Below are 27,491 nucleotides of genomic sequence, written 5' to 3' on the forward strand. Positions count from 1 at the left end.
AGGCCGTTTAGTCTTGTAAATATGTCAGGGCACAAATGCCAGAGAGAGAAGTTGTTTCAGCTAAAGCATATTCCTGGCATAAGAATAAGGGTCTATAAAATGGCCAGAATGTGCTGTCAAAATTACATAAATTGGCTCTGGGCACGAGAACTAAGGTCAGCATGGGAGGTGAGATGGATACGTCTCCACCAGTGGGGGAGGATATGGTGGCCAGGTTGGGCATGGGGCTCTTGGGAGGGGGCAGCAGCAATGGGGTTTGTCTGAGGAAATTTTTCTGAGGACTGGAAAATGGAATTTATAAACTGGGATTAGAAATGGAAAGAAGCTAGGGGATAGCATTCCTGTGGAAGTGATGAGGCCAAACATCTGGATGGTCTTAAGAAACAGTTGGACGGTTTTGTGGCATTTTTAATGATGCAGTTGCCAGTCACGATGCAAGACTGGAGTTGTTCACCTAGGAAACACATTTCAGTGTTACTCTTGGTGATTCCTGTACTGATATTTGAGGGGGAAAAAAAGTCTACTGATGAAATGCCTTGGATATTATTAGCATGGTTTTAATGGAGAGAAGGAGAACATGCAGAACAAATAGCTAGGGTCTTCAAGCAAGTGAGGAAAATATAGGTGGATCCATCCCAACTCAACTTCTCTGGTGTTAAAAATAGAATCAAATTTACTGGCTTTCTAGAAAACAAATACCCTCTTCCTATTTCTATGGCCTCTCACTCCATCCACTTGATGAGATACAGAGTTATGACATGTCTTGTGAGTAATACGTACCAGAGTAGCAGACTTTTTATCCCTTAAGTAATTTTCTATGGCATCATTATTTGGGGCAAAGACTGTGTATGTGTTTGCAGCTTCTATTTCATTTGCCAGGCTGTATTGCTGTTGTGGAACACAGAAAACCAAATCAGAATGACCACTAAAAATTTGATACCAGTGCGAATTCATACAAAGAAAAACATTTCTATTCTTAAAATAGTGTGATAGCTTACAATAATGTAGCCCCTGAAAATGGAGTAATCGGGCATTTGCTCTAGGCGGGCTAGCAGCCTCGGCATGATGGTGCTGCGAAGAGGGGTCAAAACCTGAAAAAGGAGCAGATGTTCCACATCAACATCTGTGCACATGCTGTGGCTGCATCTGCAAGGATTGGGTGCAGGAGAGTATGTTGTCCTGCACAAACACTTTTATCCAAGAGGTGTTAATTATTTTCCACTAGTTATGGTGCAGAGGGACAAATCCTCCCTATGAGGCCATATACCTTGTCAATAACATGTATGATCCCATTTGTGGATGCGATGTCACCAGCCATGATGTGAGCGCCCTCAAGGGTGAGGTTCTGAAAGAAGGAAAGGATAAAGTGTTTGCCTTTGCATTGCAGTGGCAGCACTTTCCTGGTGCTCTGTGCTGTGGACTTCCACGCTTTCTCAAATGCTTGCCTGGGGCTCGCCCACGGCTTCACTCATACCAGCGTGCACCTGTCCTTAGGGAACAGGCGAGGTGCCTCTGGGGCACTGCTTGGATATCTGCTCCCCATTTGCAGACCGGCAAACCCATGGATTCACTTGTTCTGAGTGATTACTTAGAGTACATGTGCTCACCTCCGCCCCACAGCAGGATGAGCTCCTGTGTTGGTTCACATGCTCCCATGCCTGTGCAGCTTTGAAGGACCCCATTCATGGTATTTCACTTGGGAAAGGGAGGCAAAAGGAACCTTTCTCTTCCTTTATGGGGATGAAATGATTAAACATGCCATTTGCACATCCAGAAAACCCTCCTCATAACATGGAGTACTAAATACAAATGTTGAGGGGGGAGGACTATCAGTTATTTACCATTAGAAAGTACTTTTGGGTGGTTTAGGACTATCAGGTTGCACATATGGACATATGCATGGTATCACTGCTTCCTTGCACATTCCCAGTTCCCTAAAATAAGTTATTAGGTTTCCTTGATGCTTTTTGTCTTAAATTAGTCCACATGGGCTGTTACAGGCAGACACTGCACTTCCGCTTGGCTATGAGACTGTTCAATGTTTGCAAGAGCCACTGTGACATTAGTAACAAATAGTATTGTGTACAAATTTCAACTAGATAAAGCGGTGGAGAAAATCAAGTTGATGTTTCTTCCAGGGGACCCAATATAATTGATCTAGTCATTTCATTTTATGACATGATCTCTTTTTAAATACAGGCACATAATGCCTGTGTGGCTTTGTAATACAGGAAGGTTGGTAGCAGTGATGGTCAGGGTCTGGTGTATGATACCACAGTGGTTTGCAGGTCATCTCACCCCATTTTCTTTAGACAAGTGTAGGAAGTTGCTCTGTAGAGATGTTGGCAGCACATCAGAGGATGATAAATTCTGGAAATCAGCAAAGCTGTAAGCTCCTGTCAATACATGATACCTAAAGGAGATTAACTGGATGTGAAGGTTTTGTATTTTCTCATTTATTTCAGAAAAACATGCTTAGTTTGTGTAAAATTGTGGGTTAAAGCAGGAACTGTTTGTACAATACCTAGTTCAGTTATGCCTTGGGCAGCCAGATTTAGTGGGATGTCCCTGCCCATGGCAGGGGAGTTGGAACTAGATCATCTTTAAGGTCCCTTCCAACCCTAACTATTCTATGATTCTATTCTATATTCTGGTCTTAGCTTGGTCTTTAAGCATTTCTGATGTAATATAAATAACATCTTTGTTTTCAGTGGAGTTGCTACACAGATTAATAACACTGTAACTAGAAGGGGAATCCTATGTACCTCCCTTAAAAATCTAAGAGCTGCCTTGCTTTAGAGACTTCAGACCAAAGTCTTGTTTGGAATGGAAAACAATTCCTTAAAAAAAAAAAACCCAAACCTTTAACTTACTTCAGTAGAGTTGGGATGTTACTCTTTGACATCCAAAAGGCTTTCTCATCTTCATCCATGTTTTCAATTGCTTGAAGAGAAGGCACGAGGACAGTTAGGTTTGAGGTGGTGGACAACACCGAGTTTATCTCAGCCTCCTGTATGAAAGTAAAGAGTGTAAAATAATTCATATTGAGGACAATCCATAAATAGCAGCTGGTGACTTTTTAGCAAGGTGGACTATGTGACATACTTCGTGACCTGCCTGGAGAGGAAAGACTATTATACTGAGAAATGACTTGAACGAAAGTACTTAGAGCTGTACAGAAATGGTAAATGAGTGCCTATTTTTTACAGAATAGATTGCCAGCATTTAAAGAGCAGAAGCAATGTTTAGGTCAGAACTGTTTTTTTTATTACAAAACACACAATTTGTCTCCCACAAAAGTTTGTCTCGTGGATTCTATTTAATGCACTCGAATGTTAGAAAAAAATCATGGTGATAAATACTACTGGTTACTGATAACTTCAAGTAACCTGCTTGTAGAGACGGCTTCATGCTATTTAATAGATAGAAGGGTTACAAACCATGAAATAAGAAACCCACATGACACAGTGTTCTCTTTTGGAATAAGACTATTTAACATGGCTGGGATATTTCAGGATGTCCTAGGGATATCTGTGCCCATTAGCACTGCAGTGGGGCTTGCTGCTGACAGCTCTAATTTTAGGTGGGGGATGTGGGCTCTAGTCTGCATGGGCTGATTAGTTTTCCATGTTTGTATGTGCTTTATAGATGGAGAAAGCCTCCACTGGAGGGGATTTTTCCAGTTGCATGGATATTTTTGTGGGGTAGAAGGTAGAAAAAGGACAACTAAAGGTTTGAATGTGATCTTGCTAAAGATAGGGTTTGCCAAACTTTTCACAGGCCATTTCACTTTCCATTTTCGATGCTGCAAAAATTTGTGGAGAAATATGACCTTGGGTTCTACCTCTTTGCACCTGGTATGCTACCTAGAAGCTGGCTTGTTTTAGATATTCTTTCATAACCCATACTAGGTTTTAATGGAAGAAGGGAATTGGCTCCCCTAAATAGCTGGGAATTTGGTCTCTGTTAAGATCATCTTTCTTTCTAGCCATCATTACCGTCGCCTTCCAAATATTTGAATACAGAAATAGCAACAGACTTCCCTTTCTCATCCTTCCTGGCCAGCAAGAAAAATTTTGGGTATGAAGGGTGGTAATCATCATGTTCCTGCTCAAGTATGAATTTAAAAATCACACAGATTGATATATGTTCCTGTTTTGCTTGTATTTTTACCTACCATTATTTAATTTAAGGGATACTGTTTTATGGAAATGCAGCAGAGATTCCATATCCCTGTTTCAATACATTATGCAGAATCTGCTGATTTCCATCCCCCCACCCCCCAGCTTTATGATCTAAAGGGCACTTTAGCAGGTGAACAGCCTTTCTTATTTTGCTCATCTCTTTAACTTTATCTTCTCTTTACAGCATGCAGTGCTGCAGCCTTAGCCTGGGGCTAAGCAAAGAACTGATTTAAATTAGCCACAGTGCTCTCTCTTTTAAGCGGCTCCCTGAGGTTCTTCTTGCAACTGAGAGCTTTAAGGATCCCCAAGCCACCTAAAGAAAAAAAAAAAGCATGAAAGCGGCTAATGCGAGACTTCTTCTTCTGACGCTATTCATTAACATATCCTTTCTGTTTCCCCTATATTTGCTATACATCCTTACGTTTAGGTTTTAAGATCTTTGTGGAGAAAAACTGATTTTGATCTTTACCCACAGTGCAAACCACTAGGGCAGCAGTAACATGATAGGTCCTACCCCATTGTGGTTTGTTATTGTGGTGGGGTACCACCTGAAAATAAGAAGTAGATAGTTACAATAAATTTATCTAAAACTCTTTTTCCCTCCCTTCATCTAAATTACTGTTTCTTCCTTAATCTAAAGCTAAATGAGCTAATCTTTCATTTCATGCATCTCAGTCAAGCCCACACAGACTGAGGTTTTTTTCCTTCTTGCTTGCTGTGACAGCAGCATACTGACCAGCCGTACAGCTGCATTTTCCTGGCATGGGGTTCAAGGAAAATGGGGAGCATAAGGCATTGCCTTCCCTCTCCACTCATAGTTTTATTGCATCAGAGAAGCTGGAAAGAGACACCTGGGGGCACATTCAGGCTTTGCTTATACTCTGCTGCTTGTCGTCTGGGCTATGGTGTATTTATGTACAGAGTGAGTCATGGTTTGTGGTAGACCCTTGCTTCAGGGAATGGTCTTATAAAATGATCTTTCCTTCTGGTGCTTCCTCACTCGCCTGAATTTGGGATCATAATTTATTTTTCAGGCAGACGTAGGGAACCAGATGATCAGCCCCACTGTGACTGGTGAGAGAGGCACTCCAATGTGTCTCCAGACCTTGAGCCTCTGCTGCGTGATGAAAATATTCCTGTGAGATCCCCATTTCTAAAGTCTAAAAGTCTCATGTTTTTCTGCAACTTGAACATGCTAAAACCCCCAAAATTCAGCCTTGAATTGTACTTACATTAACCCACTGGTTAAACGCAGCTGCTTCTGATAGAGTAGATAACTCCTGATTAGAAACAGAAAGAGAGAGCAATGAGTGTGTAAGCTGAAGTTAGCTGTAACTAGGTAAACGTGCAGTAGCCTGTGGAGTAAGCTGTTGTGTCTGGCCTGGGTGATATGACATGGAGAAGGAGGTGTTCAGCACGTGTGAAAAAGGAGGACATTCATGTTTTTCTGAAAATGGGAACGGTGAGTTACCAACTCTTTTGAAAATCAGGCCATCTGTTGCTTAGGAGTATTAGGTGTACTTGACCTTGGTACGTAACAAATACTGATATCTGCCTAAGCATTAATTTTATGGGAATGTAACACTAAATATTCAATGCAAAATTAATTGAAAAAAGGTATGTTGTTTTGCTTGGTATATGTACAGCTTCTTACATATCATCTTGCAAGTGAAGAACCTTTACTCTGCCACAATACTTTGAACAGAGAGAGACGATGATGGTGTGAGCAGGGATGGCAGAAAGTGCTAAGAGCCATATAAGGTTATTGCCAATGGCTGGGAGAGCTGACACTTTCATTTTTCTTATGCTGTTAAATTCGTATTTATTTCACCAATTTACTTCTTTTCATTTGATTTGCCACCTGCTCAGTGTGATTTATTTTAACATGATAAATTGATGATTTCCACTGAGAGACACCTCAAGGCAGAACTTCAAAGGAGCTGGGTGCTCACTGTTCCCAGCTGGGAGATGAGTGCTTAGCACGTCTGCACTTTAGGCCTCTGGGGCTGACATTTTTTAATTTGTCTTAAAGAAATATGCTCGGATCCCTTAGGCCTCTTTTTTAAAAACATAATAGATCATTTTTGCATCAGGCGAGAGTCTCCAGCAGAAACACTGTCTGCAGGTAGCACTGGTGAACGTCATATTTGTCTTGCTGTTTATAATGGCTTTGCTAACTCTCTGATTGAGATCCAGTGTGAGAACTGTGCAGCAGGTCTTGTGCTCAGAGATGATGACCATCTTACTTACATTTGCAACATTTCCATAGCATATTCTACCATCTCCTTCATAGCCTTTTGGGCAAACACACTCCCAGCCACGAGAAGACTCAAAATGACAGTTTGCCTATGAACCAGAAAGAGAGGAAAACTTGTCAAATACTCAGGAGACCACTCAAAAGCAAAGATGGTCTGTAAGCCCTCCTCCTGATACACATTCATATAGAGACAAAACCTCAACAAGGGGTCTTTGTACCACCATCCATGCACCTCCTCTCTCTTCTATAGGACAAATTCCACCATCTGAGGGTCCTAACCCCCTCACCTGCCCACCATGCACTGAATCTAGGAGCCTAAACCCTTGCTCTACCCTTCTTACTTCCTCCATAAATAAGTTGGGTCTTGTCCCAACACCCAGCTATGGCAGATCCATCATTAGCTCCCCAGTGTTCTTTAACTCTGTTCCTGCATCCTGCCTGAGGTTGGTATGGCTTTTGCAGGCACTACAGAGCACAGCAGAACCTTCAGGTCTGCTGAACACATGCAGCTACTGATAAAGCTGGTAGATACCTGTGTAGAGTTGCATGACTCAGGTAAACACTTCAACAGAGTATTGCATCCAGATTTTAGTTGCTGGTAGAGAAGGAGCATTTATTTGCTTCAGTCATGAGATACTCCTTGAGTACAGGCAGAACTGGGAGCAGTCTTTGCAATCTGTTCTCAGCGCATGCACCGTACTGATGTAGTTCACATAGTATTTTTGGTGCTTGTAGCACTGCTTGGAAAGATTTATTCTGACTCAAACAGAAATTGCAGGCTTGAAATGGCAAGGAAGTTCTATGGTGTGCACAGGAGGCGAGGTGTGATATGTATCTGAACACTTTGTTCAGAGAATAATTTATTACTCACCAGATGATGGCATTTTCCATTTTGTTCCAGGCATGAGTTTATGGGTGTGCATTCAATTCCATTACCTTGAAATCCATCCTTACACTTGCAGTCATTCTATCGTTTCAATAAAACACAGCAATTCATTACAATGATTAAAATAGTATGCGTATGCTAGACTAGGTGGATTAGTGTTCCGGTGTTTCTGCATAGTTCCGCTGACTTCAGTGAAATGACACTGATCAATGTCACCTGACATCTACTAACATACTCACTAAAAAATATTTGCTGCCAGAACAGCAGCGCATAGGAAGGAGTGAGCACTGTGATAAGAACTGAAGAGGACTGCTTGGGTAGATTGCACCATGTGGAAACAACCTTGTGGCTTGGGGGGGGGGGGGGGGGGCGAGGAGGAGAATTTGAGGAAGAAACAAGGAAAGACGCACTGGCAGAGCAAACTGGGTGACAACTAGTGCTGAAAGTGACAGTGAATGTTGAGAGGACTTACCTGACCTGGCCCCACGTATATGCAGGTGGCATTTTCATGGCATCCTGCTGCAGAGGACATCAGGCAGTTATTGATGGCTGAGCAGTCCCTTCCATCACCCGTCCATCCTGCCTGGCAAACGCATGTGTGCTCTCCTGGGCTTATCTGAATGCACTCGGCCTGGGAGGGGTGACAGAGGCATCTATTCAGGACAGTTAGGTGGTACCTGGCTTCAGGTGTAAGGCTTGTCTGAGCAATAGCAATGCCACTACTCGGGGGAAAGGGCTTGTTACTGCAGTGAAAATTGTGATGACTCCTGCAAAAACTTCTGGCCAAAATATCCTTGCTGCCTACTTTTCTACGGTGTCAGGCTCTGTGGGGAAAGCACGTACTTACATTGATATTACAGCCACCTGGGTTTAAAGCAGCACAAGGATCAATTTTGCGGCAGCTCATGCCATCTCCCTCGTAGCCAGGTTTGCAAACACAGCTATAGAGACAAGAGGAGCAGAGAGGCATTAAATGTGACAGGACAGCTGTAAAGTGAAGCAGTTGTTTACCACTGTAACCTGCTATTTGTAGGCTGCTTAAAATTGGTAGCCTTGGATTCATAATGCAAATAGCTTACATGCATACATTATGTCTTTTTCCTAAAATAGCGACTGGGTTGATTAAAGAAAATCAGGGATCCATTCTTTGCATATCAGATGGGGACTAAAATTAGAAAAAAATCTGCACTAGTGGGATCATTGCAAAGGTAAGCTAATAGCTCTAAATTAATTATGAGCTGAGGTTACTCTTTCTTTCAGTGACACAGAAAATAGCTTTTTCCCTGAAATGCATGAAAGACAATGAACCTCCTTGTATCCTTGCACACCCCGCCCCAGAATAAACCATACTAGAGGATATTTCATTCAAGTTATTGCAGCATCCCACATACTTCTTTCTGTGGTGACTCACTGTGGCAAGAAGCAAGCCTGCTGCATGTGAAGGTGAATGAGGCAAGTATGAGGCAGCAGTAGCAGTACCAGAGTTTTGCGACCAGTCCTGTCAGGACTCAAGAGCCTGTGCTGAAGTCTACGGTGTCGTGGTGTGCAAATCTTATCTGAGCTAACTGAAGTGAGCCCTCTGTCCCCAGATTGCTTCAGAGTTTCATTCTTTTCCAGCAAGGCTCAAACTCCTAGTTCACTAAGGGACTGTTAGTAATAAGAGGTTCTTAAGAGCCTTTGTAGATGTCAGTAGGAAGGCAGCCCTCTGAGAAGGGCCTGATCCATATGCATCTGTCCTATCAGTGTCAATTACAAAGTACAGGATAAGGCATTGAGAACTAAAGTACTATCTTGCAATTCAAGGTTGACATGATGCATGTTTCTGCTTATTTGCTCCATAGTGGTATTTCAGTGGCTATTGTTTGTGTACTATTACAAGGCACTGTTTTGATTTAGGCAGATAAGGAAAGAGGTACGTCATAGTTAACATTATTTAGATGCAAGTTACTGACTTACCTCACAGCACCATCATTAAGCTGACAGTCTGCATATGCATGACAGAGCTGTAGAGAGGGCTCGCAGGGAACAATCTTTTTATCGCAGAGTTTCCCTGTGTACCCATTCCTGCATGATCCAGGAAGACAGATGCCATTGCTGTCTATTCGGTTATCACACTTCCCATAAATGCAGAGGCAGTCTAATAGAGATAAATTACAATGTGCAATTCCATAGTGACAAAAGGCATCTGTACTTACATAGCATTTCTTATGAATTGGGTTCTCCTGTTTTTCTAGAGTGTAAACTTTTGTATTTTTAAAATCCCACTTTGTTGCGGGACTTATTATTTCTTTATCATATCCATGTCTTTTCAGCTATGTTTTATAGATAACTATTTAAAATCTATTGTGTCTTTATAGCGTACTTATCTATCAATGAATTTCAAAGTACTTCAGAGAAGTAGGACCAAAATACTCTGTCGTAGGCTACTAGTGTTAAAGTGATTTCATTACACAAATTTGAATGTACTTTCAGTGATACGGGAAGTCTTGTAATACTGACTCTGCATCCTACAAATTGCACAGTGCTGGGCTAGTACACAGAGAAGCAGCACAGACCTATCAGCGTTTTGCTGCGACTATGCTGGTAAGTGCTTCTGGGAGGCACAGCAATGTGCCCAGAGGATGTAGTAGGTAAGCCTTCTGCAACTCAAAGAAGTGCCGGTAGTGACTAGTTAAGCCAACACATACTGCGTTGACAGGACTGGAACTTAGGCAATACTACTCTTTCTTATGGGTTTCATCTTTCAGTTTCTTTTCTATGTACCTCTGAATCTTTGAGTGAACTGTGCTTCATAGATGACCAGCTGTTTCATAGCAAAAAGATGACTAAAAATGATTTTGTAGATGTGGAATAGATCTGTATTTGATGTAAAATCTGTAGACTCTCAAATATAGTATAGTGACATAGCAGGGTTAAATTTGTTAGTATATAGAAGACGACTGCTAGAACTACAAACTATTCAGTAGATCAGAAATTATTTATAAAGATGGTCATAAGTGGCCCTAAATGCAACGTGTTTATAGATCTAGCTGTTCCTAGATTACACGTTTGTCATTGCGTTTAGAATCTGTTCTTTGTGGGCCATATTAGACAGGAATAGGGTAGCAGATATTTTTTTTCCAATTACTTACGTGAGAGAGACAGAAATGAAAAGAACAATAAATTAATATAAAGCAAACTGCCGTCCTTGCATAAGGCCAGTTAAGTCAGTGAGAAAATTTTCACTGACTCTGGGCTTACGATGTGTCCATTTGAAATAAGAAATGGAAGTACCCCAGAGACATGTTGCTTATCCACTTTAGAGAATGTTTAGCTAGCGGTTAAATCCTACCTTAATGTTACTAGGGTCCAAAAGAAATATCCCACACTTTTGAGCGGAAAAACTATGGCTGTACTTACTTTTGTCACACTGAGGTCCATATTTGTTAGGATCTGAGCAGAACTGACAGCGGGAGCCTTGAAAAGCCTCAGCACAAACACAGGTCCCATTTCCATCAAGGCCATCCATGCACTGTGATATGCAAGAGAGGTGATTTTTATGTATAAATTTAAATAAATATTTATCCTTCCCCCAGTCTATATTATGACTGTGATAGGCTACCAGAAAGAATCTCAGCTTTCACAAAAAATGTGTTTCGAAGCAAAAGCTTTCCTTTGTGCTTGTACTTTTCTCTTATGTATTCTACCTTTCTTTGCAATTTTAAAATAAACATAGTGAGCTGCGCTGTGCAAGTCACTTAGCCCAAACCTTGCCTGTACGCTGCGTGTTGGAACCATAGAAACCTGCGATTCAGACATCTGAGAGGAGAACAATTCGTTATCCCTCCTTCATAAAACTGGACCTGACATTTATGGATATCACTGCACGTAAGCAGCAGGTCCAGCTCTATGGAGCCTGATATTGTCATAGAATCGTAGAATGTCCTGAGTTGGAAGACACCCATAAGGATCATTGAGTCCAACTCCTGTCTCTGCTGTTGTGCAGAAGTGCTTCAGGGTCTTTTGGGACACAGCCTGTCCTTCTCCACCATGGGAGTGCAGGGTGCTGCCAGATGCTCTACTTACCTGCCCATTTCCTGAGCAGGGTTTGGAAAAACCTCCTGGACATGGACTGCAGTCAGGGCCAAAGAATCCATTACAACACTTTGGTTCCTGTGAAATAAAACAAAACTCTGTGTCATGTTTGGCCCTCTGGCAAATGCTTGTAGCTGGGTGTTGAAAGGCTTGTGTTGAAGCAGCAGTGCCTCTGCAATGGTCTTGTTAAAACCAGGAGGCATGTTGACTTCCCAAGAAGGAGATGCACAGACTGCAAGATCCTTCCGTTGTTCATATTGGACTCGTCAGTGCTAGAAATCCTCATCCTGTCATCAGTTATGAACATGCCTGTGTATGCCTGCTCATACTGTATGCACTCTCACGCCGGCCTGCGGAAGTGAAATGGGATTCAGAGGCAAGGCAGAGTCCTTTGTATCCAACATCGGGAATTGGAAGATATGTTTTACCTGAGGAAGGCACTGTGAAATCTAGACATGCTGCTTTGATCTTTCTCCTTCCCCTTAGCACTAGTGTGGGATTTAGCCACTATACAGCCCTAAATGTTTTTCTAGCTGCATCTTTTGTTTTATTCATGAATTGTCTGCTTGATCCATTTATTTATCAAGAGCACAGAAAGCGTAGTAGAGAAAAACCAACCTCATTTACATATGTGACTCAAGAGAAACAGAAATTAGCAAAAGGCTCTCAAAGCTTCGGATTTGTAGACTTCTCTTCTTGTTACTTAATGTCATGAAAGATAGAAGAACCCTATTCAGGACCCCCAGGAGGCAGAAAGGTGCAATTACTCCTCAAGGGCTAATCACTTTTGCAAGGACTAGATTTGCCAAGCAGAGGGAGTCGCGTGTGGTTCTCAGGACCATTTCCCATTCATTGTTACCCAATATTTGGTTAAAGCCTGGGACAGGAGGGGCTGGGATTAGGGGAACCGAGCTGTCCTGTTCTTCATTGGTGAATCTGTATGGGGCAAGGACAACATTTGGGCTTGGAGTCTTATGTGAAAACTCCTGCGTTATGGAGTATGAGAATATCGTTGTCAATAATGTACAGCTGCTAAAAAAACTCACTGAAATTTGCCTGGTACTTTGATCTGAGATTTAGAGTAGCTCCTCTCAGCCCTGTGTAGAATAGGATGGGAGCTACATGGGTGCCTCCAAACATCTCTTGACTCCAAAAGGAAAGTTCATAAAGCAAAAAGAAAATATTTTGGAAAACTTTAACAGATATTTCACCTAAAGGAACCATAAATTTGTACCTTTATTGTTATGTTACAGGATATAGCACAGCCAGTTTTTGGAAAGCCTGGACCTTCAATAATGCATTTCCGTTTTGAGAAAGGCTGGAACGTGCACAAAATGGCAGCATTAGTATTTCTAAGCAACATACAGTTGTGTGACACAGTATTACTATCACAACATCATTTAACCGGAGAGCAGAAAGAACCTTACTATAGTGTTGCATTTAAAAAAAAAATCAAATTATGTATCTTTTTCTTAATATGAACCTCTAATTACAGCTGAATAATGGCATGCAAGTTATTACCCAACATGAAATATAGGACTAACTACCAGTTAATTTTTCTAACATGGGAATAAAATTCCTGTGGTAGATATAATTGAGTTTTGTATGTGGACAAACATGCAGCCAGATTTGCATCTCTTAGATGTAAAGCAGAAGGAAGATTTTCAACACTTTCTGAAGCTGCTTCTGCAGACAATTACTTCTGGGAGTGTGCTTAATCAAAAGGAAATTTTTAACAGTTGTAAGGTCTATTTTAAATGTATTCCTTTTCTAATTTTTTTTCACTAACTCTCAAAGCGTAATTGTAGCAATTCTCATTCCTCACTTCTCTTTTCTGCCAAAGCCTATCCAAAATAGACTTTACCTGAGAGAGTCAGAACTTGTCGAGTCTACGAGGGATCTTGCAACAGCAAAGAAAATAATGCTGAAATTACCTGATGCTTCAGTCATTGCCAAAAAGAGAGTAAAGTACCACCTATGTTTGTATTTTTGTGTGGTCTCCTGTCTTCATACCCGGATCTTTCGGCCACTTAATTTGGAAAGCAGTAATCAACATATGAGGACCCCTTCTTTCTATGTATTTTGTACAGCTGGGGAATCTGTCAGGAAACATCACTTACGATGGGCTTTGAATCCTGTGGACAGGTGCCTGATACATGCGATAAACAACTTGCACAAACACCCTAGATAAAAATAATAGGGATAGTCAGTTGAAAAGGCATTATACCAACTACTGAGTTGCATACTTATGGATTGTATAACCTGTAAATTTTAAGTACGTCTCTTCTGTGATTTTAATTGTTACAGCATGGATCTGGAGCCCAAGAGCAGCCACCAGGACCATATCTACAGGCTCTGATTTTTTCAGAATGGTTGTTAATTTCCATCTTGCCCATTTTAGCTTCCTTTGTCCTTCCTTTATCCCTTCCTCTAAAGAAACGACAGCTTCCTAAAAGAAGATAAGCATGGGCACGAATGCACTGGTGTCCTTTGCTTAACTTGGTAGAATATATTAACTAATATCGTTTGTGGATCTTGCGCAGTCTGTACACTTCTATGAGATCTTTTTTATTTCTTCCTAGGAAGATCACAAATTAGTTGAGCTTTGTATATAGACAGTGTGAACAGAAATTTGTCTCGTGTGCATAGATAGTGGAGAGAAAAATATGCTTTGCTCCCGTGTCATAGATCCTGTACTCCACTATGAGCCCACGCAGTATAACCATTTTTATGTCTTCATTTTTTGGTTGCTGTTACCCACTAGCTAATTGATCACCACGTGGTGGTGACAGAGACTGGCAATTACAATGCTGAGGAGATATCAACTCTAGTGGCAGTTTTAAAGGTGAGTCCTGTGACAGGCTCATCAGAGAATAGTTTCAGAGAAGTTGAGCCTTTCAGTGTGTGAGTTTGTCATGCTTGTGATTGCTAAAGTCTTGCATTTCAACCAAGTTAGAACAAATCCTAGAGCTAGCATCTGATGTGTTACTTCACTGTGTTCCATAATCAGTGGACAAGTGACCATGAAACTGAATTATGGCATTTTCCCCACTGATTTATCACCGGAGCTGTGGGGAAAGAATTAGGTACTGGTTTGGATTTAGTAGTTCCTCATGTTGTACAGCACTTAAAGGAATAAAGGATCAGACTTACAAAAGCATTTGGGCATCAAATAGTTGAAGTATCAATACCACTACTGTTTTAAATGTCTGTGGGTCAGAAGTATTTTGGAAAATATATTTTGGCATTACAGAAGCTCTTTGATAAGCTGTGTAGTCATGGCTGAAGTTGACTTAAGGTCTTAGCTTTATTTGCATTTCTGAAAATATTGCAAGTGCTTTTTTGCTCCTTTAGAACTTAAAAATCTGGCTTATGGCTGTGTGAAGTGTTTCCTGCTGTTGGCTTTGCTGCTCAGTGCCGTGTAGTGTCACCTGTTTACTCTTTCTCCTCTTGAGATGGTCTCAGCCATTGACATCATCTTTTTGTGGGGGAGTCCTGTCTCTCCTCTCTGCCATACCACGGAATGGGGACAACGAATCCTGTCTGCCCTTCCATGCAAGGTCCAATCTGCCCGCTTTTCAGCAGTAGATTAAGATAGTGTCTTTGCACCAAAGTGTCTGGAGCACAGATATATATTCTCTTCTACCAAGTCTGCTGTCAGAGTGATGACCTCTGGGAGGAGGGTGGAGTAATGTATTGAGTCCTGTGCTTATTACCCATATTCAGGTACAGTTACATGGGATTGTATGTTTAGCATCATGGTTTCATCTTTAGGGATATACAGTTCTTTTAGCTATGTACAACTGCACAGTTTTACACTTTTCACCGGTGCCACAAACAGTATTTACAATGCGGCATTGCTCTTGTTTTCTGAGAGTGATGAAGATGCTTGATGCAAGGTGAAAACAGCAAAACCACTGCTCCCTCTGATATTCTCCTTGGTAACACTACTCTGCTTAAAGCCTTGCATATTTACCTATATTTTAAACTATGCACAGAGATTTCAGAGCAGACAAAAGTACATGACTGCAGTTTGAAGAATGGCTTTCGTGACAGATGCTTTTTTTTTGTCTTTAAATAATTTTTCATAGCATTGCCTTAGGGTTAGCCGATGTCAGACATAGATTGTAGGTATTGCTGGTAAGGAATTCAAGTTACTGGAGTGTAATTTGAACTTGTAAGGTTTTGATCACTTTCTGTATTAGAGATTGCAGCTTGGCACTCTGCCTGGTTTATGATTATATTGCATGTACAACACTTTGTAGTTACTGCCAGAGGTAATGGTTCTTTACTGCCAACTCTTGTGTTTTCTCCATTAAATTCTGATGCTGTCCAGCTCTGCTGGGAACTTCTTTCAAGGCTGTGGTTCTGGACTGTTGTAAGTTAAGACAGTAAATATTTTGCATTACAGTACTGGAACTGTTACTGGCCCAGACATGAGCTTGAACACAGTCCAGTAGCAGCTCATTAGAGTCACGCTTGCTGCAAACTAAAAGTTTGATCTTATAATTTTTCTTCTTACCAGAAATAGTATCTGAATGCTATCAAGTGTGAAGGCCTGTACTGTGTTACCAAACCAAACAAAGTACGTCAAAATCTACCCTTTGAAATATGAAACAGTTCTATAATTCCTAATATGTAGAATACCGCAAGAAAACAGAGTTAAGTGAAATTGTGACTTCTGGAAAGAACATATTTCTAATATATTAATATAAAATTAATTGTTATATTAATATTCTAACTTGCTGGCTCCTTTCTCTGCATGTTTAGTAGAAATTAAAATGCTGCTCTGAAGTACTTTTCCTGGGAGCTTGACAGTGCTTACCATGCACTTGTATGCACAGATGAGATTCAGGAACTGCAGGAAAATGTTTAACTGCAGACAACTTATTTAAAAGGTCTAGTGCAACAACTGGATGTGTTAAAGTGGTATAGGATGTGCTCATATGAGTTCCCTGTTTGCAAATTGTATGTATCTCTGCAGTACCACTAGCCAGATGGTTGTATGTCATCAAAATATTCATTTCAAAAAATAACCCCCTTCTTATGGACACTACAAAGAGAAAGAAATAAAAAGGAATCGAGTGCGAGGAGCACATTATATGGAAGAATTAAGAGCTATTGATGTTGTGATTCTCTTACCATCGTGATTTGACTTCTTGTCTTATCACATCGATGTGGTAGAAGTGGAATAATTGTGGGTGGAATAAGGACTCCTGCAAGAGTGTAAATACGACCATTTTTTGCAACAATATCCGTTTCTTCCATTTCTTCTCCACTCACCAAGACTTGACCCTGTGAAATAATAATTTTTTTATTAATAAATTTTCATAGCTTCCTAATTTCTGATAATCTAATTTCAAGAACTACTAGTCATACTTTTTAAAAATTGCTATCTGTTTTTTGTTATGCTTGTTTTATGTGAGAAGCATGCATGTGTTTCACATTTTCTTGGATATTGGTTTACCACAGCAGTACCTAAATTTTTCCTCTTAATCTGCATTATTAGTCTGGAACTGGTGACTGAAAGACTGGCTAAAATGGGAAGACTACTGAAGACTTCAAGCACTGATTTCAGTGGGCATAAGCATACTTTGGCCCTCTCTCTGACAAGGGGAAGAAAGTGGTAGAGAATCTGTCATCTAACCAAATTCACAGGAGAAAAAAAAAAGCATTCTCTCTGCATTTACTTATGCAACAGATTTCCTTTACAAGAATTTTCACAGATGCATCTTTTCTATAGAATGTTTGTATTTGGCTACAATGTGCAAAGAGCAGAAGAGAATTCAACATATCTGATAAGTTTGGCTTAGCAAAAGCACTGACAAATTGATACCTTTAAAAGTCTTCACTAGGTTCATCAGGATCAGAGACTATAGTGTTAAAGCTAATGAAAGAACATCGGTGTGCAGTGAGAAGTGTTTAAAAAACAAAAATGTGTAACAGAATGATTTAAAGTATTTTAAATAGATTTTTTTTTTCACCCTAAACTAGGCAAAAGACAAATGAGGATAATTCCTGGACTGGGGCTAATCATAAGAAAAAAGAAACTGCTGGCTATCCTTATATACCGGTCATTTGTTCTGCATCCTTTATAATACTAATTTCTAACAGTAGGTGGGAATGGCAAGTCGAAAATTTCTGCCTCATTATAGTAAGAAATTCCTCTGATAATGTGCCCCCTCCTCCCTCTTTTATTCCCCCTGCATGCAAACAGTTGCCTGGATCAGAGAGAACTATTCACAGGTGGCAGCTGCCTTTTACTTACAGTGCTGGTTGTATTAAAGTAAATGAACTGCTTCGCCATAGTTCTGATGTACTCTATTGAGACAAGGCTGGCAACCTCTAGCTGAAATGAATAAAAATTAATTAAAAGAAATGTAATGTATTTTTTTTTTTTCAAATACAAGCGGGTTTAACAAGGAAAATCACTTTTTAGGTGAGAGAACGACCCTATCAGCTTTTCTCTAGCTACATGGCCAGCCTTTCTTTCCCTAGCCTGCTTGTTTAATGAAGTTAGGGTCATTAAACTTTGAGCTTGCTGGTTGCTGCTCCTGAAGAGATCATAGCTCCAAAAGATATTCATTTTTCTCTTAATTATAGCAACTAGTCTGAGAAAAATTATCACCTCTTCCTAAAAACAGACCTGCTTGCCTCCTTAGACCACTGTGGAAATGGCACTGCTGATATCCTATGAAGGGACACGTTGATTACATGCTCCTGCTCCCCATATTCCCATGATGTGCCAGGTGATGTGCCTTGGATGCTGCGAGTGAGGCCTTTTGCTAAGTATAAGAGCACATCCTTCCTTTCCCGAAGCAGGAACTGGGTGGGAATGAACTTCAATCTCTTCCAGCCTTCATTGCTGGTGGTTTTGCTGGATTCTGCTTTTTGTTTCAAGTAGAAAAATAAGTGAAAAGCAGGAGACTTTTTTAAAGGATGACAAAACCACACCCTTCTGATAAACAGAAAACTAATTTTAGCAGAATTGGCTCGGAGAGAGCTTGATTTTGGTAGCAGCAAGCACTTTTCATGCTACTCCTTCCTGCAGCCCTGCCAAGCTGACAGTACCCTCCCCCAAACCCTGACAGTGGTTCTTGCTCCACAGCAGGCTAAGACAGTGGATATCAAGTTCAGGATGACTATATATATATATATATATATATATATATAATTTCTCCAGTCCCACTTGGGCTAAGTCCCCATCATCAAAAGTTATATTTTTAAAGTGGAAATAATTAGTTGCACGTAACACACAAGTGTGACACAACGCAGTTTTAGTTTACCATGATTCAAGGACTACCCCATACCTCCTAGCAGGGTTTCATTTTAATTAACGACACTGAGGTGAAATGTTTGTGTTCTCTGTTAGTGACCTTAGGCATGACAACTTCTAGTAAAGGCAGAGGTATAACTGTCCTTTTCAGCCTTGACTTGCGATAGTGAGTGGAGGTCATCCTTGGAAAACTTCTGCCTGCAGACTGTCAAGGGGTTTGTACATGCTGTCATACACTCAGGTCGGTAAAGCAGTGTTGTGCAGTTTCTCACCTTGGTATTGGCGACTATGTGGTATCGAACCAGCTCCAGGAGCTTCCATGAACCCTGCCAAGGCAGAAAAGAGGCTATTTTAGCCCAAAACAAGTCACACAAACACAGCCTGGCCTGTGAGAGGGCACGGAGATGAGAGTGGCGTCAATGGCTGTTGCCTCTTGGATCAGCAGTGGTACTCAGCTCATGGCACACAACCTACCCTGTGGTGTCTGCTCCCTGTGTCTGTCCCTGCCAAGACTGACACCTCCTAGGAAAGGGTCTGTTGCTTTGCCGTGTGGCAGTCTGGGCAGTGCTGGCAGAGCAAGAGTGAGGACCTGTGTGTGGGATTGTTTTCTCTTCTTAGGATGGGAAATCCCAAATCCCGGTCCTCTCTTGGTGTTACGCTGATCTTTAATTGTTAGAGATGGCTTAAGTCTTGATCATAGGAACTTAGTTTGGATGAACAGTAAACTAAATGAGCACAGGAAAATGATGTGTGCATCTACTGCATATCTACATAAATATCTTATGTCCAGGAAAGGTTTGCATTATAAAAGACTATACCTCTGCAGAAAGCAAGTAATCCAGAACTTCAGCTTTCATATTACTCAGAGCCTCATTACTTGGAACAAAGATTGTGTAAGGTCTGTTGTCCTGCTGCAAATCCATTCCCAGGCCAGTTTTCTGGTTTGGTTTAAAAATCAAAGGGAAATTACATATTAATATTGAAGAAAATCTGAAAATACCTCCATATTATTGCTTTTCTGGTTCTTTACCTCTATCAAAGATGTAAATTGGCTGTATCTTCCATTTCCTTGAAGTACTGACATTATGGTTTCCTAAATTAAGATGAAAGTAAGATTTATTTTAGCTTGGAATATGGACAAAATACTAATTCTTATAGGACGGTTCTTGAATCTTAGTTATTACAGATTGAGTAGAGTTTCCTTATTGTTTGTGTGGCTGGTGGTATCTGGAAATGGCTGAGATGGTAGCAGCCTTGTTCTGGTGCTATGCTGGCTTTGGTTAGCATTTGTCATTGCCCTGAAATACTGTGTAGTCACAGAACACTCAAACAGTGTGTGTATTGGGAAAGCGTTGTTATCTCTTCATTCAAAATGAGAAAGAGCAAAGAAATAAAATATTTGCAAAAACCTCTTATAAAGAAGTGAACTTTCAAGGAAGTATGCTAAGCAGGGCTCCAAAAAACCCCAATCCAATATTATCAATTTTTATAGTGTTAGCTTTTGGGGGAGAAGAATTGCTGCTTTGAATTCAAATCTTTCCTAGTATCTGTCCAGATGTCCTTCCGTTTAGTGAGTTGTTCTGGAGTTTAGTGAGATGCACTGATTGTGACTGCCAGTGTCCCAAGGAACCCCTGGAATGCAGTGAGTACAACCAAATCCTCCACTGACCAGCTTGGCGGAAAAGTGGATATCTATTTGCTGTGGAAACTGCGTCATTACCTTTCACTTGGAACGTTGCTTCTCTGAGTTGACACACAATGGCTCAGTAGTGCTTGTCTGGCTGCTGTCAGTCACTCTCCTTTGCATTCAATGAATATGAAACTATTTTAAAAGACAGACAGATATCACATATATATATATAGCTTACAGCTCACCTCTTGGCTGCTTTCAAAGGTTGGCTCCATATTGTCCATGGCTTTGTCAATAATGTGCAAAATCCCATTGGAAGCGATAATATTTCCCTGCAGCAGTTTTCCTTTCCTCCTTCCTCCTTGGATTCTAATCCTTAATTGATTATCCTGAAAGAAGTTGGGCAATGGATAGTGAACCATTTATTATGGAATGAAATAGAGAGAGTATTAGTGTTGAATAAAGTTTAAAACTCCCTTCTATTGCCAACACCTGGGACATTTAAAACTAGGGAGGTTAAAGGTTGCTTCCAATGCTTATTGAGGAAATGGAAACAAATTCCTTTGACTTTGGAACAGGACAGTGTTATTTTGTTCCAGGACAGCAAGTTCAGAAGAGAACCAGGGACAGGCCCTGTGGGGAGAGCAGTGTACCTAAAAGAACTCTGGTGACTGCCAGTAATAAAAGTCTGCCAGGAAATGATTTAAAATGTGATTGTGCTGAAAGGGTCAACTCCTGTAATCTTAAGGGATTACAACCTGTTTCCTTATATTATATGTATATTTTAAACAACAAAATGTTGCTGATTCTGCACTGTACTGAAGCCTCCAGGAAACTAACAGGTCTGAGACAGCAATGGTATTTTCCTGTTACAAATAGATTGCATACGTGTTAAAGAAACGAAATAGATCTCTCTTCTCAGATGTCACTGATCTACTTAAAAACATCAGAAGTACTTGATTTCAGCATTCAAATAGGCTCAAGTCATTAACAGACATTTAAAGGACCAAAAGCAATAACTCTGCATTATAAAATCTAGTATATCAGCTGCAGAGAACTATTCTTTTAAACTGAGATCAGACTGCCCCGATGTTTTCTGACATCAAATACACTGGGCCAGTGATGAACTTTACTCCATGCTTTTAACAATAAATTGCCATATGCATTTGATTTATGTTGTAGACTTTTATTTGCTGCATCTTTCAAAGGATGCTGATGCTCAGTGGAAGGTGGAATCTGCAGTGAGTAGGCACTTGCTCTGAGCGATCACTACACAGAAGTTTCCAGCATAAGCTCTGAGCTTTTCCCTCCTCATACTCCCTCTTACTTCACCTAGGCTCTCTTAATACCTCCCTGCAGCTCTGTTGGTCGTGCCTGCGGATTTAAGACAAACTATGTTTTAGCAAATATTTTTAGAGCGGTCTGCATTAGATCATTGTCACTTCATGGTGATGCACCTCTAAATGTAATTATTGTTTTCACTGATTTTAGTGGGAACCTTGATGGTTTCACTTGAACTCCTTGTAATGCATGCTACAGCTGTGGTGTTTCATAATCCAGCAGCTATCTGCAACCTGGCGTCTTGCTGTGGATGTATTATTCTTGCTGAAGTATGCTGAAAGATCACTTACCTTTTCTCCCTTTGATATCTCTCCTGACTTGCCAGTCAAAGTGTATATTACGTTAGTATTATTCAAGCTACTGGTATTCAGTTGACCAGCAATCACATGGAGTTTCACAAAGTATTGTGCTTTCTGCTTATTATTCAGAAGATCCTTTATCTAGAAAAGCAGAAGAACAGAGATTTATTTCAATATAGGATTCATCTAAAAAAAAAAACAACCCACCAAATATCTCATGATGAACTCTTATTTCCCTCCAGCTGTGACATTCTGAAACTGTATGTTTTCTTTTGAAATGAGGTGATGGGATCTGAACCATGTGGAGGCCTCCTTTGGTTTCAGTTCAGGTCAGATGACACCCTTACATTCCTGCATGAGCAGTAGGTGCCTCCAGAGTTCTCCTTATTTCAGTGGAAGGTAATTGATGCCACTTGCATGTCAGATCACTTTTTTTTTCTCTTTTCTTTAAAGCAAAAACCTTTTTTTTTTTTTGTTACCTTTACTTAAAAGGTGACCTGTAGGGCCTTCTTGCTGAATCTTAGTTCAGTCTTTGTCTCAACTAAGTCCCTGACTTACCAAATTATTTTGCTTTCCTTTCAAGTAGGAAAAAGACAACCTGTGGCCCCTAGATTTAAATACATCCTGAAGTGTACTGGAGCAAAAAGTTCTACTGTGTCTGTTGAATCAAAACACTTTAAACACAGATTAGATTTCTGAGTAAGCTATTTTTCTCCCCCTCCCCCTACAATATTAAGCTGTCTGTTGTTTACTTACATTTGTACCTTTGAGCCCCTTGTTTGTTGGTACAAGTACGGTAAATGGTCCCAGAGTACTCAGTGGCCATTCATAGACATTTTCTTATAAAAAGAGAGAACAAAAATAGAAGTTTAAATGTGTATTGAAAAGCTCATTGGAGGAAGTAAGCATGTGCTCTGTGCCAGGGATGCAAGGGCAGAATGAGAAAGACCACCGCTGTGATTATTAAATGTTATTTTAAGATTCTAAAATCCAAATTGTTGAAAAGATGAGAGGCAAGTGGGGTATGAAATGCAGATGCTGCTGCATTTTTGACACAAGATGAGGCAAAACATTCAGAATGCTTCTGGCAGCCTGGATTCTATGGCATACAGACCAAAGCGATGGACATGAAAACAGCATTTTTTTTTGACCTGTATCGTTATAGGAAGATGTTCTGTTGCCTTAAATCAATTCAGTCTTCATGGGCTGAGGGATATGCTGGTGACAACCTGCTGATAGTGCAAATATCAGCAAATGCATGGCTGGTAATAAAAGCTGATTCACTGAAAGTTAATTAAAGTTTGTTTGCTACCCAGATGGTATTTCTGTTTCCCAGACAGCAGTATGAGTCCTCTGATTCTGCAGATGAAAGCATTAAATATTCCTAATATTCAGCTCTTTTTCTAGATGCTTAAATTATAGTTAAAAAAATCTTTACAGTCATTACAGGCACATCTAACCAGAGAGTATATCTCAAAATTAATGTTTTTGCAGACAATGTGGGCTACTCTGCTGTATATTCTTAGCTTTTGAAAGACATTAATATGGAGTGGATGTATTGTAAGATAACTTTGTAGCTTCGGGCTAGTAAATCAAATGGCACATTTATGTCCAAAACACAACCGAAGAACATAAAACTCAGATTGTTGTTTAACGAATGGTGGTGCCCAGCATGTTGGTCACTGTTCAGATACACAAGGAGAAATGCACAGAGAAACTGTTACTGAGCTCCTGGGCCTGAGGAAATGGATTTTGGTTTTCAGTGCTGAATGTGAAGGTCACTGTCAGGCTTTGTCCTTGGCCAGCTATAGGGCATTCTTACTTTGCTCTGCTCAGGAATTGAAGATCTTTAATTGCTGGGCGAATTATATTAAACAGGAGGAACTTTTTCATATTTACAAACTTAAGTTGAAAATCCAGCTCAATTCTAGAAGTGTTTGTTCATAGGTGACATTTGTGGCGTTACAACGGAAGATAATGAAGACAGTTACGCTGCTCTCTTCATGAGGTAGTTGCAATAACTGTGAAAGTCTGGAAGCTGTGAGTCCTGACAAGGGCTCCACATCACCTCTGCAGACAGTTAGGAAATCTGGAGATCCCCAAACTGTGGCCCTGGTGGGGTGTTCTGAGAGAGATAGAGACCACAGATGGGATCAGTCTCTTTCCCTTGCCTCTCTCCTCTTTCCTGGTGAAAGCAATGCCAATGTTGATGGCTAGGGACTGGGAAGAGGTACTCAGTGGGAATTGTGATGTTTTTGGTAGACTTCTCTGCATAGATCTAGGTAAAATCTCAATTATCTAAATCATTGAGGGCAGGGAGGAAGAGGAGATGGGATGGGCTCACTTATCCTCCTATTGGGCAAAACCCATTGGTGACACTAAATGATGTGTAAGGAGTTGAGTGAATGTGTTTAGCTTGGAAATTCTTGTAGATTGCACAGCATGCTGAGAAAATGCAGCTTTAGGTGGTTAGAGGGAGTCTGCAGTGAGTAGCATTCACTCCATGTCATGCTGTTAGCAGCACCTTCCTGCAGTGCGGGGTGTTGGGGGAAGACAAGGCAAGATCAACCCACCCAGCCCAAGCTGACTCTGCTTGCATGTGGTCACTTACCCATGAGTGATAAGGCAGATGTCAGCTTGCCCTGCCACCGTCCTCCCACTTCTGCATTCAGGTCTTGGAGGCGCTCCATGATGTTTCCATAGCACACAAACCCATTGCCCACAGAGCCACCCTGGCATGTGCACCTGTGAAGGGATTGTCATTTCAGTTGTGTACTGATGCCTTGTGGTGTCAGCGAGGCTTTCACTAAACCTGCACCAGGTGTTACCTGTTGCTTCTCTGAATGCATTTTCAGGAAACACCAATGCATTTTATTTAATCTTTGCTTCTATATGCTGTAAAGTATGTCAGCGTGTGGGGCAGCCTGGTGGCTGCTTGCCTAATGCAATGTCCTCCTGGCAGCTGAGCTAGAAAGCAGCGGTGTCTGCCTTGCAGGACCTCTTTGATTAGACGCTACATGATGCCTCTGGCTGTGGTGCAGACTCTGGTTCCCAAATGTTGTGGTTGCTGGAGCCCGGAAAACCACTGTTCTTGCCTGCTTGTGAGCAAGGAAAGGCTACAGCATGTGTGGAGTTGCCACCCTTGTGGTGGAAAGGCAGTTGTGTGAAGTCCCCACTCACTGCATGTGACTTGGCAGGATTAATGGTATTTCTGTATGAAGGGGGTGATGACAGCTCATCAATCCTTGTAACAGCTGTATGGGACTGGTACAAAAAGACAGGCAGGGGTATCTGTCCTTTCAACAAAGCAAAGTGGTTGTTTGTTACACTGCCCTTTAAGTAACATAACCATTTTGGGCCATGATACCGATACTTTAATATTATCCTTTTTTTTTCTTCTGAAGCTGCCGAAGCACAAGATCTCATGGGTTTTTTTTCAGTTGTACACTTTATGCTTCTGTAGTCTCTGCACTAGAAATAGCATCTCAGTTATAACACATTGGCTATCTCCTGGGGACTCCAGCCCATGAGAAGTGTCAGTGATGAATGGTTGACCCAGTCCTATGTACATCCAAAACAGGCTCGTGTTTTGATGCCTATGAGGGTGGCAGTCAATGCCTCAAAGTGGGCTCTATGTCCTCGTTGCCTTGGGATAGGCTGCATTTGAAGTAGCATGTTGCAGCTAAGGTAAAATCTGAAGGAAATCTGATGTCAGTTTGACATTTTTTGTCACACGAGGGAGGGAACATGCCTCATGAAAACTGAGTCTTATGGCTGTGAAATACCTCAGAACTGCAAGTGGTGTGGGGGAAAAATTGTCAGCGTAATTGACGTATGCTTGTTATTTGGTGCTGATGTGTACAATGCTTGTGAATTTCAAACAACAACTAGGATTTGTGTGCACCTTGACCTTGTGTCAGCCTGACTATTCACCAGGAGAGGTGGTTAGTGCTTTCTGAAATATCTGGATCTTTAAGCCTATCTCAATGTGAGGGGCCATCGATACCTGCTGGTTTTGCCAGTCTCAGCTATTTCTGTTTCACTCTTTAGAAAATCAGCCTCTGCTTGGCTGCTTCTGGGAGACTGGCTGGTGGTGTCAGCTCAGTCATTTACTCATCTTCAGTGCTAAAATTAAAGTAGGTACTTGTCAACATGTAGCATTCACAGAAAGAAACCCAACTATATTTAGGAGGCTAAACAACTACTTGTTGCCAAACGCTGGCTTTTAATAGTGCCTTTCCTAATTAAGTCTCCAGCATGTTTGGTATTTGTATAAGCCCTATTCATAATGATTCATCTCGCTGGATATTTTTTCTAATGGCATCATTAGAGAAAGAACATTTCTCCACACAAGCAGAAAATGTTCTTTACATAACTAATGACCTAATCATTTGCCTGTGCTGGTGGTTACAAACACGCATCTGTCTCTCACACCCCACAGTAGCATCAACCTGATGCCAAAATATCTCCTGTTTTCCATATGTGCTCTCTGCTGTAGCTGTTTTTCTGGTCATAGCAAGATTATTTGAAAATCCTCATGGTCTCTGCAGTATGGAGGACTGCATATAGACCCAGAGAGGTGCTGAGTTTTTGGCTGAGAGGATGAAGCTTTGACTCCTTCTGGTTCTGGGTAAAAATAGAAGTACAAAAGCATCTTCAGTTTTTAGGATGCAACTCTGATGGAGAGCCCTCTCCTTTTATTAAGCAGGTCTCTTGGGTAGAGGGTGCAACAGTGGAGGTGGATAAAGAATTTAGGACTGGGAGAAAGGACCAGCTGCTTATTAGGGGCTGACCCCTTTCTTCTGATGGGGTAGACATTGCTGTACTAATGTCTGTGGTCCCCCTTGCTTCTGAGCAGAGGAGAAAAAAGTACAAAACTCCACTAAAACAAGCCCTCCCAAATACATTTAACATCTGGGATGCAGGCAAAATAGAGTAAGAATCCGTGACTTCTCAGAAACCATTTACTGTGCCCACATTTACCAGTTAATGTTTTCATTTGCAAAGCTCCTCTTTCATAAATTAATTTTTCTTAGTTGGAAACTGTTCAGTATGGTTTCAATTTTTTTGCCAAAGAGATAGTTTTAGTTTGATTTGCATCCCTCTCCTTTCTTCTCTATTTGTTTTTTACCATTAAAGTTCATTGAATGAATGGTGTGCAAAGCATTTGGATTGCCTGTTTCCCTTCTTGGTCATAAATTTTCCCATTCTAAAATTCTCAAATCTTCCTTAGCTGTAGAAAATTGAGTTGCAACAGTGAAACTGAAAAGTTAGGAAAGCAAGGTCCTGATTTATGTGATGTGGAATTTTATATTTTCAACTCTGGTTGTGCAGTGTTGTAGTATATTATTCTAAGTATGGTATAAATATATACCGAGTGTAGTTTGAGTAGTATACTATGCTCTAAAAACGACCTAGGGGACATTCTAGATAAGCTTGTCTGAAATGCCCAATAGCTTACACAAAAGTGGTGTTGATATTACACTGTAAGGGAAAGCTGCATGGTGGAGCAAGAACTGACAATAAGAATACTCTCCTGAGCAA

At 40.9% G+C, this 27,491-nt stretch overlaps 1 protein-coding gene across 1 annotated transcript in view; it reads right to left on the minus strand.

Moving 5' to 3' along the window:
* STAB2 (stabilin 2) overlaps positions 1-27,491 on the minus strand; it is an 83,175-nt gene that overhangs the window by 37,776 nt on the left and 17,908 nt on the right. The window contains exons 10-33 of the mRNA XM_054060470.1: positions 24,559-24,692; positions 22,704-22,786; positions 21,939-22,088; positions 20,553-20,696; positions 19,708-19,770; positions 19,496-19,615; positions 18,950-19,003; positions 17,670-17,750; positions 16,544-16,696; positions 13,522-13,584; positions 12,636-12,719; positions 11,393-11,479; positions 10,727-10,838; positions 9,284-9,464; positions 8,175-8,268; positions 7,800-7,958; positions 7,313-7,408; positions 6,435-6,530; positions 5,417-5,464; positions 2,874-3,010; positions 2,299-2,413; positions 1,268-1,345; positions 999-1,091; positions 781-888 (exon numbers count right to left, since the gene is read on the minus strand). Coding sequence (XP_053916445.1) covers positions 781-888; positions 999-1,091; positions 1,268-1,345; positions 2,299-2,413; positions 2,874-3,010; positions 5,417-5,464; positions 6,435-6,530; positions 7,313-7,408; positions 7,800-7,958; positions 8,175-8,268; positions 9,284-9,464; positions 10,727-10,838; positions 11,393-11,479; positions 12,636-12,719; positions 13,522-13,584; positions 16,544-16,696; positions 17,670-17,750; positions 18,950-19,003; positions 19,496-19,615; positions 19,708-19,770; positions 20,553-20,696; positions 21,939-22,088; positions 22,704-22,786; positions 24,559-24,692 — 2,533 coding nt within the window. The remainder of the gene's footprint in view (positions 1-780; positions 889-998; positions 1,092-1,267; positions 1,346-2,298; positions 2,414-2,873; positions 3,011-5,416; positions 5,465-6,434; positions 6,531-7,312; positions 7,409-7,799; positions 7,959-8,174; positions 8,269-9,283; positions 9,465-10,726; positions 10,839-11,392; positions 11,480-12,635; positions 12,720-13,521; positions 13,585-16,543; positions 16,697-17,669; positions 17,751-18,949; positions 19,004-19,495; positions 19,616-19,707; positions 19,771-20,552; positions 20,697-21,938; positions 22,089-22,703; positions 22,787-24,558; positions 24,693-27,491) is intronic.

The sequence above is a fragment of the Cuculus canorus genome, chromosome 1, assembly GCF_017976375.1.
Source record: "Cuculus canorus isolate bCucCan1 chromosome 1, bCucCan1.pri, whole genome shotgun sequence".
Lineage (NCBI taxonomy): Eukaryota > Metazoa > Chordata > Aves > Cuculiformes > Cuculidae > Cuculus > Cuculus canorus.